The sequence below is a fragment of the Trachinotus anak genome, unplaced genomic scaffold (assembly GCF_046630095.1).
Source record: "Trachinotus anak isolate AG129_WGS33_773 ecotype Australia unplaced genomic scaffold, CSIRO_AGI_Tana_v1 ptg000009l, whole genome shotgun sequence".
NCBI lineage: Eukaryota > Metazoa > Chordata > Actinopteri > Carangiformes > Carangidae > Trachinotus > Trachinotus anak.
This window is the reverse complement of record NW_027273860.1, coordinates 15023576-15035064: the sequence shown is the minus strand read 5'-3', so window position 1 is coordinate 15035064 and position 11489 is coordinate 15023576. Positions and strand designations below refer to the sequence as shown.

Here is an 11489-nt window from a genome sequence, read left to right as displayed (position 1 = left end):
TGTGTTAACATCTTTTATATTGCTTGATCATTGTGTTCCAGCAGTTTGTTCCACAGTTAGATTAGGTTGTACATTTAACATTTGGGACTGACAACAGTGTCATGTTGATTTTTGGCCAAATATTACACCTAACACCACGTTGTTTCAGTCAGCATTTATTGTATTTGCATTACACAGATGTTCACAGAGACATGCTGAAAAACTGTCGATTTTGCTTAACCTGTTCACCATTTAGCCGTACAGAGCAAGCAGTAGCAAAGTTCATACAGACATATAGGAAATGAACTAAGGCACAGAATGAAAATTGGTATTGTGAAATAAGAATAGATTTATCATCCGACCTAATCTAGACTTTCTCTCTTAGTAGTCCAATTGGGACAAATGGTGCATGGAAGAAATAAGCTAAAAAAATTATCTTATGAGAAGAAAAAAAAGTCTGCAGGGTTTAAAGATGCTCCACATTTCAGCCATTTTATTTTAATTGTTCAGAAACTGTATCTTGATGACAGGTTGGTATTCGTCTGACATGGAGGCTTTGATTTTAACATCAAGATGACTGTAAGTCAGATCACGGCCGCGAGCTTTACCTCTGACAAACCCCTTCTCTTCACCGTAGTACATCAGTTCATAAAGAGCATAATCACAGCTTTTGTCCATGTCAAAGACACCCACTCCGTACCAGTTAGAGTAGAAGAAAAAATCAAAAGGATTAGAGTACAGGACACCTATTTTTCCTCTGTTCTCATTTGTGGGTTCATGGAGGAGCTCATACATAAAGACTCCAACAGCTCCACAAGCTGTATAAGGAGTTTTCTTGAACAGAGCGCTGCCAGATTCAGAGGGCTTGAGTACTGGTGGAAGAGGGTCTTCACAGGTTCCACTCTCAGTGTACACTCTGAAACAAGAGAAACATGAGTGAGTACAGATACCTGCAGGTAGAGAAAGGTGTTAATGTGTGATAATCATCTGATAATCTGACTCTGCAATAGGCTGTTATGTGGCAGGTGGACTGATGTGCCTGTATTGACCAGTATCAATGGCAAACCACAATTACTATTTATTTTTTTTCTATTTAAGATGATAAATTAAAAGTAACTGTGCATTAACATTTGAAAAAATAGTCTGATGACTGAGAAGCTGAAAACTTGATGAAATGTAAAAAAAGAAACACTTGGAGAAACTGATGTACTCACTGTGGGTTATGCAGGCTGTACTCAGAGAGCTTATTCTCCAGCTCAACTTTGCACTGACGATGTGTTGGAAGTTGTTCTGGTTTCATCCTGTCTTCAACCTGTATATATATATATATATATATAGATAGATAGATAGATAGATAGATAGATAGATAGATAGATAGATAGAGAGAGAGAGAGAGAGACAGACAGACAGAGCATCAGTTCTTTGTTCAACTTTACTTCTAAGCAGACACCTGCACAATAACTGCACAACCAAATAGTTGTTTTGCATCTCTTTGTGGTGCTTTTGAGTCTTTCCGTGCTCTGATGACATCGTGGAGGTGTCACTTTGAGAGTTTCTCTCTTGATTCTTGATTCACCAGAGAGCAACCTCGCAGTCAGGGACAGTCCAGTAGTTAGTCACCCTTATTATAAATTAACATTAAGCGTTATTTGCATACCCCAGCCTGTTCCTAATGAAACTGCAACGAATACTTTGGGCTCCTGACATCTATTTTAACAGCCATCATGTCAGTGGGATTTACCTTAAAGAGGTGTGGAGGACCAAGCTGTTTGAGTTTTATTGCCAAGTATGTTTTCACATACAAGGATTTTTTTCTGGTGATTGGTGCAATTGAGGATCAGGGGGATCAGCAACAGTGGGGCTCTCTAGCCTTGTTGATAAGGCTAATAGCAGATGGGAAGAAGCTATTTTTGTGCTATCAGGTTTTGGTCCTGAAGGACCGCAGCCTCCTGCCAGAGGGGAGTGTCACAAAAAGTTTGTGTCCAGGGTGGGAGGAGTCAGCTACAATCTTCCCTGCACGCCTCAGAGCCCTTGAGGCGTACAGGTCCTGGAGGGATGGAAGATTGCAGCCAATCACCTTCTCCGCAGAGTGGATGATACGCTGCAGTCTGTTATTGTCCCTCTCTGTGGCAGCAGCGTACCAGATGGTGATGGAGGAGGTGAGGATGGACTCAATGATGGAGGTGTAGAAGTTCACCATCATTGTCCTTGGCAGGTTGAACTTCTTCAACTGCCTCAGGAAATACATCCTCTGCTGAGCTTTTTTGATGAGGGAGCTGATGTTCAGCTCCCACTTGAGATCCTCTGTGATGGTGGTTCCCAAGAGGCGGAAATGCTCCACGGTAGCCACGGGGGAGTCGCACAGGGTGATGGGGGTGGGTGGGGCTGGGCTCTTCCTGAAGTCCACTATCATCTCCACTGTCTTCAGAGCGTTTAGCTCTAGGTTGTTCTGCCTGCACCAGGTCACCAGACGCTCAGTCTCCCACCTGTAGGCAGACTCATCGCCATCAGAGATGAGTCCGATGAGAGTGGTGTCGTCTGCAAACTTCAGGAGCTTGACAGACTGATGGCTGGAGGTGCAGGTGTTGGTGTACAGGGAGAAGAGCAGAGGAGAAAGAACGCAGCCTTGCGGGGATCCAGTGCTGATGGTCAGGACAAGCCTGTTGACATCTCTCTCCAGGATAGAGAGAGATGTTCCTTTGGTAGGGGAGGAGGGGGGTTCTGATGTGGCTCTGATGTGGAGGTTAGTGTCAGGCTTGTCCCACTGTCTTTCAAAGCGGCAGTAGAACTCATTCAGATCATTGGCCAGACGGAAGTCGTTAATGGAGTGGGGGGGGGTTAGGTTTGTAGTTTGTGATCTGTCTGAGCCCTTTCCAGACAGAAGCAGAGTCGTTGGCTGAGAGCTAGAGCTGAAGTTTCTCAGAGTACAGTCGTTTAGCTTCTCTCACCGCCTTGCTAAACCTGTACTTGGACTCTTTAAACCTGTCCCTGTCCCCACTCCTGAAAGCTTCCTCCTTTTGCCTCCTGAGCTGACTGAGCTTAGCTGTGAACCAGGGTTTGTCATTGTTATAACTCACCCTGGTGCATGATGGGATACAGCAGTCCTCACAGAAGCTGATGTATGACGTCACAGCCTCTGTGAACTCATCCAGTGGTCCAGAGTGTTCCCCTCTCTGGTCGGGCGATTAACAAAATGTCTGTATTTGGGCAGTTCGTGGCTGAGGTTACCTTTGTTAAAGTCACCAAGGACAATAACTACGGAGTCCGGGTTGGTCCGCTCCACACACAGTATCTGATCGGCAAGTGCCTGCTGTGCCTCCTGCACGTTGGCCTGTGGTGGGATGTAATTAGCTGTTTTTAGCTGCAGATTTTAGACTGATTTTGAACTGAAAACAAAACCATTGTTGTGTTTTTGTTTTGATATGACTTTGATAGCTTAGGAGAACAAACTGCTACTCCAAGCCCTTCATTCATTTTGCTATCAGGGCACTAAATGCTGACAGCTGTAAATTTAATGATGGTTACAGTCACTCATTTTATTATTTAAATTATTTAGTCACTTCATGAATCGAAATGTATTATTTTACTCTTTAAAAAAAAAAAAATAAATTTGTTTTACTTACTGTTTGTCATTCCCTTGGACTGACCCATCTGTTGCCTCTGACATTTAACTAGTTCACCTGTGGATTTTGAGGTTGTGTGTGGACTGGTTAAGCTGCAAAGGAATTGCTCTTCTTGGGATTAATGAAGTTGTCTGAGTCTGAATAAAGAGGGAGTACATAATGCACAGCCACATACTTATTTGATAAAAGGCTACAGCTAGTGTTGTGAGGAAAATCATAGTCTGCTCAAATTATGGTGGTACCAAGTTGCTACAGCGACTGTAAGACTATCCTTGAGCAAAATAAACTTCCCTCTGCACACGTCTGCCGCCCTCTCTCACAGCAGCAGGTATGTTGTGTGAGTGGAGTGTGATGAGAATCCTGTGATAACTAGTTCAGACCAGTTTAAAGCATTAGCAGGTAAAAGTGTTGGACTTACAGCAGTGATGAGATGGAGTCAGACGTTCAGCTTGCAGAGTGCAGTCTCTGTGCAGACAGGTCGTAGTGTGTGAGGCTGTGACAGAAGCAGCTTTTTATGTGTTTCATATTACCTGACAGGGCGTGGCAGACTTTAACTTCTACTGATAAGAGGGAGATTCTTCTCCACCAACGGTGTGTGACGGACAGGTACCACTGGTCCTTCTGTTCTGCTGCTGTCAGACTTTAAAACCAACACCGTTCTCAAAAGACCACTCACACCAAAACTGTCAATAACACTCTTGTGTAATGTCAATGTACAGTATACTATACTGTCCAATATCAATAGAGGAGACTGGAGATGGTTCAACACTTTTTGCATTTCTCTCAATTATGCAGAGACTATTTAGAGTAGACCAACCAAACTTTTATATATTAAACTTAACATCTGTCTGTTAATCACCCAAACCATTTAAAGATGATTACATATGACACATCATTCACAATACTTATTTGAATGGAAGAATTTAGATGTTGCAACTGATCACAACCCTGAGTATTTACAAAATAGAAATAGAAAAATAAATAATAAAAATAAAATTTAAAAAAGCATACTATTCTGAAAATAATAATATTATAATGTTTTATATTAATGTTTATCAAATAAGTATCAACGAGTTATTGAATAAAACATAGTCTTACCTTGAGACAAGATGTATATATTTCATTGTTTATGAGCAGGCAAATATATTGTATGACCATGACAGTCAAACAAAATAAGTCCCAAAGTAAGCTGTTTTTTTTTTTATACATTAAAATTCAGTAATTATCTGTTCTGCATCTGTTCTGTAAGTTAGCTGCATATATTGTTGATTTTGAACTGAAAATGTTGTGGGTTTTTTTTTGTTTTTTGTTTTCTTTGCTGTGAGGTGATGTGTGTGATGTGGTGATGTGATGGGTGAATGACTGACTTGTATGAAAGCACATTGTTTACTCTCCTGAACATTTTCATGTCTGTCTTCCATATGGTGATTTCTTAATTATTAATGATATTCATATGTAAATCTACCGTTAAAAAGGGACAAGAGTGAAAAACAGCCAGTCACAAAAGTGCATATGTATCGTGTTAAGAAATTTAGGTGGCTTCCATAGGGTTTATGACAGGTGACTGCTCTAACAGAAACACAGAAAAGTGTAAAGGACTGCAACTCTGCCTCCTGATCTGAATTCTGGGTTGTCATGGCTTTGGCTTTCTAATAGATGACCAAATTTCTCAGCACCGCTCCATCCAGCTCGAGATGTAAGCCCTCTCTGCTAATCACATCAGGTCTTTCCAGAGTCCACCAATTATCAATTAACATTCTTGAGTCGGAAACTTGAGCAGGATTGTGTCAGGGTTTGCCCTGACAGACATTTTATGCTAGGACTTTGGACTTTTTTTATTCTGTTTTGTTTCATTTCTTGCCTTATTTTGAAGCTGCCTCCTTGTGTGTTTACTTACTTCCTGTCTTTGTCTGTTTCCCTCCTTGTTAATTGTCAGCCCCGCCTAATGTGATACACCTGTGTTCAATTGCCCTTGCCTTCCTTGTGCATTTAAGTCTGTCTTCCCCTTTGTCTCTGCCCCACCCCATCCCATCCCACCCCACGTCCTGCCCCAGTGTCTTCAGCTCTGTTCTGTTTCCCAGTGTCTTGCTCCTGCTTTGCTTCAGTGTTCCCTGGATGTTTTCCAGTTCTCCAGTTTTTTTTTCCTCTTTGGCTGCTGAGTACCATGAAAGAACCAGTCTTGTAAGTAACTTTTGTTTTCCAAGTTGTCTGCACTTTGGATCCATCTTGTCTAGAAACATAACAGAACGAACTGACCGATATGGACCCAGAAGGTGGCTTTCAACCAGTGGGTTTTGTTCCGTAGTCCTGCACCATAGCCCTATGGACCCATCCTCCAGCGCTTAAATGTACAGCAGACAAGATGAAAACAATAGTTAAAATACAACACACTGACACAGTGCGCTAACTGTAGAACCGTAGAGTTGATCAACAGGATTATCTGTTAGTCTTTTGATTGATCGTGTTCTTTGGTTCCAGCGGTTTATTCCACAGTTAGATTAGATTGTACATTTAACATTTGGTGTTGACACTGTCATGTTGAATTTTACAATTAAAACCACATTGTGTCTGTCAGCATTTATTGTATTGGCAATACACAGATGTTCAGACACATCCTGAAAGACTTTGAATGATGCCCAACATATAAATGAACATAATTCCAGATCTTTTCAGATGAAAAAATGATTTTGTAAAATTTGAAATGTTTTATCCCATCAACATTTCAGTTTAAAAATTCAGATTTGTCAAAAAAAAAAAAAAAAGAAAAAAAAAATTTAACCGGAACAAAATACTCTTCACCATTTTAGCAATACAGAGCAAGCTGTAGCAAAGTTTATACAGACACAGTTGTGTGAAAGTGTTTGCCCCCTTCCTGATTTCTTATTTTTTGCATGTTTGTCACACTTAAATGTTTCAGATCAAACAAATTTAAATATTAGACAAAGATAACACAAAATGCAGTTTTTAAATGAAAGTTTTTAAATTAAGGGAAAAAAAAAAAAAAAAAAAAAAAAAAAAAAATCCAAACCTACATGGCCCTGTGTGAAAGTGATTGCCCCCTAAACCTAATAACTGGTTGGGCCACCCTTAGCTGCAACAACTGCAATCAAGCATTTGCGATAACTGGCAATGAGTCTTTTACAGCGCTGTGGAGGAATTTTAGCCCACTCATCTTTGCAGAATTGTTGTAATTCAGCCACATTGGAGGGTTTGAGCATGAACCGCCTTTTTAAGGTCATGCCACGGCAGCTCAATCGGATTCAGGTCGGGACTTTGACTAGGCCACTCCAAAGTCTTCATTTTGTTTTTCTTAAGCCATTCAGAGGTGGACTTGGTGTGTTTTGGATCATTGTCCTGCTGCAGAACCCAAGTGCGCTTCAGCTTGAGGTCACGAACAGATGGCCGGACATTCTCCTTCAGGATTTTTTGGTAGACAGCAGAATTCATGGTTCCATTTACCACAGCAAGTCTTCCAGGTCCTGAAGCAGCAAAACAGCCGCAGACCATCACACTACCACCACCATATTTTACTGTTGGTATGAGGTTCCTTTTCTGAAATGCCGTGTTACTTTTACGCCAGATGTAATGGGACAGACACCTTCCAAAAAGTTAAACTTTTGTCTCGTCAGTCCAGAGTATTTTCCCAGAAGTCTTGGGAATCATCAAGATGTTTTCTGGCAAAACCGAGATGAGCCTTTGTTCTTTTCGCTCAGCAGCGGTTTTCGTCTTGGAACTCTGCCACGCAGGCCATTTTTGCCCAGTCTCTTTCTTATGGGGGGAGTCATGAACATTGACCTTAATTGAGGCAAGTGAGGCCTGCAGTTCTTTGGATGATGTTCTGGGGTCTTTTGTGACCTCTTTTATGAGTTGTCGCTGCGCTCTTGGGGTAATTTTGGTCAGCCGGCCGCTCCTGGGAAGGTTCACCACTGTTCCATGTTCTCGCCATTTGTGGATAATGGCTCTCACTGTGGTTCGCTGGAGTCCTAAAGCTTTAGAAATGGCTTTGTAACCTTTTCCAGACTGATGGATCTCAATTACTTTGTTTCTCATTTGTTCCGGAATTTCTTTAGATCGCAGCATGATGTCTAGCTTTTGAGGATCTTTTGGTCTACTTCACTTTGTCAGGCAGGTCCTATTTAAGTGATTTCTTGATCGAGAACAGGCGTGGCAGTAATCAGGCCTGGGTGTGGCTAGAGAAATTGAACTCAGCTTTCCAAAGATGTGATAAACCAGTTAATTTACGTTTTAACGGGGGGGGGGGGGATCACTTTTTCACACAGGGCCATGTAGGTTTGGATTTTTTTTTTTTTTTTTTTTTCCCCTTAATAATGAAATTTAAAAACTGCATTTTGTGTTTACTTGTGTTATCTTTGTCTAATATTTAAATTTGTTTGATCTGAAACATTTAAGTGTGACGAACACGCAAAAAAATAAGAAATCAGGAAGGGGGCAAACACTTTTTCACACAACTGTATATTTGAAATAAACTGAGGCACAGAATGAAAAGTGACATTGTGATCCAAGTAAATTTGTCATCTGACCTAAGCTAGAATTTCTTTCTTAGTGAGCCAATTGGGATTAATGGAGCATGGAAGAATTAAACTGAAAGATAAATCTTGTGAGAAGGGAAAAAAAAAAAAAAAAAAAAGGTCTGCAGGGTTTAAAGATGCTCCACATTTCAGCTGTTTTGTTTTAATTGTTGTGAAGGTTTATCTTGATGACAGGTTCGTAACTGTCTGACATGGAGGCATTGATGGTGACACCACGATCAGTGTAAGTCACAGCAGGGTCACTAGCTTTGCGTCTGACAAACCCGCTCTCTGTGTAGTAATACATCTCTTCATAGAGACCTTTATCGCAGCTTTTGTCCATGTCAAAGATACCCACTGCGTACCAGTTATCGAACAGGTTAAAGTCATAAGGATTACAGAACATGACACCTAGTTTTCCTTTGTACTGATGTGTGGATTCATTGCAAAGCTCATACATAAAGACTCCAACAGCTCCACAAGCTGCATTAGGAGTTTTTATGAACAGACCGCTGCCAGATTCAGAGGGCTTGATCTCTGTTGTGAGAGTCTCTTCACAGGATCCACTCTCAATGTACACTCTGAAAAAAGAGAAACATGAGTGAATACAGATACCTGCAGGTGAAGAAAATCATTAATGTTTACTAGTATCAAGGGCAACAACTGCATCTTTTCACTTTAACCTTCCTGACTTACTGCAGGACACTTGCCTCCAAAATTTGTTGCTATTTAGTTGAATCCATTCTTCCCTGCATCAGTGTTTCCTGTGCCATTGGTGTTTTACAGATAGAAGAGCGTGCAATGTTTTGCATATACCATTTATTTATTTATTTTTTTTCATTTTAAGTTGATAAATTCAAAAGTAACTGTGCATTAACATTTGAAATGTATAATTGTAATGTCTAAGACTAGAAAAGAGATGAAATGTAGAAAAAGAAACACTGTGAGGAAGTAAAGTCTGTACTTACTGTGGGTTACACAGGCTGTACTCAGAGTGCTTATTCTCAATCTTAATTTTGCACTGACGATGTGTTGGAAGAATCTCATCTTCCATGTTGTCTTCAACCTGTATATGGAGACAGAGCATCAGTTCTTTGTTCAGCTTTACTCCTAAGCAGACACCTGGAGCCTGATAAAAGATGGAGATATCACCCCTCTTGTGCATTTCCTTGTATATCCTGGCTTGTTCCTAATGAAACCATAAATAATACATCTATTTTAAACCTAATTAGAGTTAATGTCTAGCAGTCATGTCTATGGAATCTACCTTTAAGAGGTGTTGAGATTCAAAGTGTTTGAGTTTTCTCTCAACAAAGTTTAAGTCTTTTATTTAAGGTGAACAAAAAGCAGTCTCTGAGTGGTACGGAATCTAATATAAAAAGAGAAACAGCACAGAACCGTCAGGAAAATGAAAAAGAAGAACCATGGCTTTAATTTTGCCTGCCTTAAATACAGAAAATAGAGGAACTCAAACATTCCATATAGTTAATTAGCTGATTTTAGCTGCAGATTTTAGACTGATTTTGAACTGAAAACGAAACCATGGTTGTGTTTTTGTTTTGATATGACCTTGATAGCATGCTGCTTAGGAGAACAAACTGCTACTCAAGCCCTTCGTTCATTTTACTATCAGGGCACTAAATGCTGACAGCTGTAAATTTAATGACTGTTACATGTAACAGTCACTCATTTTATTATTCATTTTATTATTTAAATTATCTAGTCACTTAATGAATCGAAATGTGTTATTTTACTCTGTTTTTACTTACTGCTTGTCATTCCCTTGGACTGACCCATCTGTTGCCTCTGACATTTAACTAGTTCACCTGTGGATTTTGAAGTTGTGTGTGGACTGGTTAAGCTGCAAAGGAATTGCTCTTCTTGGGATTAATGAAGTTGTCTGAGTCTGAATAAAGAGGGAGTACATAATGCACAGCCACATACTTATTTGATAAAAGGCTCAAGCTAGTGTTGTGAGGAAAATCATAGTCTGCTCAAATTATGGTGGTACCAAGTTGCTACAGCGACTGTAAGACTATCCTTGAGCAAAATAAACTTCCCTCTGCACACGTCTGCTGCCCTCTCTCACAGCAGCAGGTATGTTGTGTGAGTGGAGTGTGATGAGAATCCTGTGATAACTAATTCAGACCAGTTTAAAGCATTAGCAGGTAAAAGTGTTGGACTTACAGCAGTGATGAGATGGAGTCAGACGTTCAGCTTGCAGAGTGCAGTCTCTGTGCAGACAGGTCGTAGTGTGTGAGGCTGTGACAGAAGCAGCTTTTTATGTGTTTCATATTACCTGACAGGGCGTGGCAGACTTTAACTTCTACTGATAAGAGGGAGATTCTTCTCCACCAACGGTGTGTGACGGACAAGTACCACTGGTCCTTCTGTTCTGCTGCTGTCAGATTTTGAAATCAACACCGTTCTCAATAGACCACTCACACCAAAACTGACTCCTGTGCAATGTCAGTGTACAGTAGTAGATCTTGTGATTGCAATATGAGTCATGATATCAGTTGGGGTTAGTGATTTGGTGGCTGCTGGAAACTACTGCACAGTAAAAATACTGTCAAATAAAAAATTCTAGAGTCAATCATTGTGCATTACATTTGATTTACATTTCTCTTATTACAAAAACAATCTATAAAAGTGATTTGTTTAAAACAATGCTGGTGACGCTTGCTACTCAAGAATGTTAGTTACATGATGAAAATAATATTAATTCTGCTCTTGATTTGTTCTTTGTCTTTGTTTTTTCTTCTCTCTTACAAATTAACATAAAGAACGAAAAAAAGTGCCATTAAAGTACCGGATGGATAAGCAGTATCAATAATAGTAGCGTTAAAATCTTAACAATACCCATCCTTAGCTAACTTTGGTGTAAAAGGGTATTACAAGGCTGAAAAATCTCTGTCACTGCCTTCTGCCATGTTTTTTCCCAACACAAAATACTCCACTGCCACTGGTAGGCTGCATCCACTCAACAGGGTGTTATTCAGTTTGAAGCTGAGTGTCTCCGTATCACAGGCTTTTAGTCTTCATCATGATCACCAACATTTTGGCAGAAACACACAAACCTGGCAGCTCATAGTTGCTGCAAAGATCTTATCAGTCACACAGAGGGGAGTCAAAATGGGAAGATCCTTTGAGGTGGGTGAACATAAACTACATTTATGCGACATTGACAGACACTTTGTTCAGAACAAAGCACAAAAATGTGTGACATTCCCATGACAAGTCTTGTTTCCTGTTTTATTTTGACATGCTGCACTCTTATCATTTAATCTTCCTCTTGTGTTAACTTTCTGTTACTATCTCTTATGTTAATGGGTCAGTTTTGACCCATGTCTTAAAT

The 11489-nt window shown here is 40.2% G+C and overlaps 1 protein-coding gene and 1 long non-coding RNA gene across 6 annotated transcripts; both read right to left on the bottom strand.

The window, feature by feature from the left end:
* Positions 1-139: 139 nt before the first annotated feature.
* Positions 140-5585, bottom strand: LOC139625503 (uncharacterized). 5 transcript variants are annotated; one of them, XR_011691903.1, is made up of 5 exons: positions 4021-5585; positions 3603-3739; positions 3057-3310; positions 1194-1291; positions 140-895 (listed from the first exon to the last, which is right to left on the bottom strand). It is a non-coding gene; the product is annotated as an uncharacterized lncRNA (long non-coding RNA). The 5 variants fall into 5 exon arrangements; XR_011691905.1 differs by having other exon boundaries at positions 3603-3694; positions 4021-5583; XR_011691904.1 differs by having other exon boundaries at positions 3603-3659; positions 4021-5581.
* A 1178-nt stretch (positions 5586-6763) lies between these two features.
* Positions 6764-10474, bottom strand: LOC139625502 (DELTA-thalatoxin-Avl1a-like). The gene is made up of 3 exons (XM_071485536.1): positions 10319-10474; positions 9100-9197; positions 6764-8712 (listed from the first exon to the last, which is right to left on the bottom strand). The coding sequence occupies exons 2-3, from the start codon at positions 9183-9185 to the stop codon at positions 8295-8297; spliced, it is 504 nt and encodes a 167-aa protein (XP_071341637.1). The 5' UTR covers positions 9186-9197; positions 10319-10474; the 3' UTR covers positions 6764-8294.
* Positions 10475-11489: the final 1015 nt, after the last annotated feature.

Coding starts and splice junctions, on each gene's coding strand:
- LOC139625502 (XM_071485536.1), bottom strand. CDS start 9,185: ATGGAAGATGAGATTCTTCCAACACATCGTCAGTGCAAAATTAAGATT. Junction 8,713..9,099: donor TACAGCCTGTGTAACCCACA/GTAAGTACAGAC, acceptor CTCTTTTTTCAG/AGTGTACATTGAGAGTGGAT.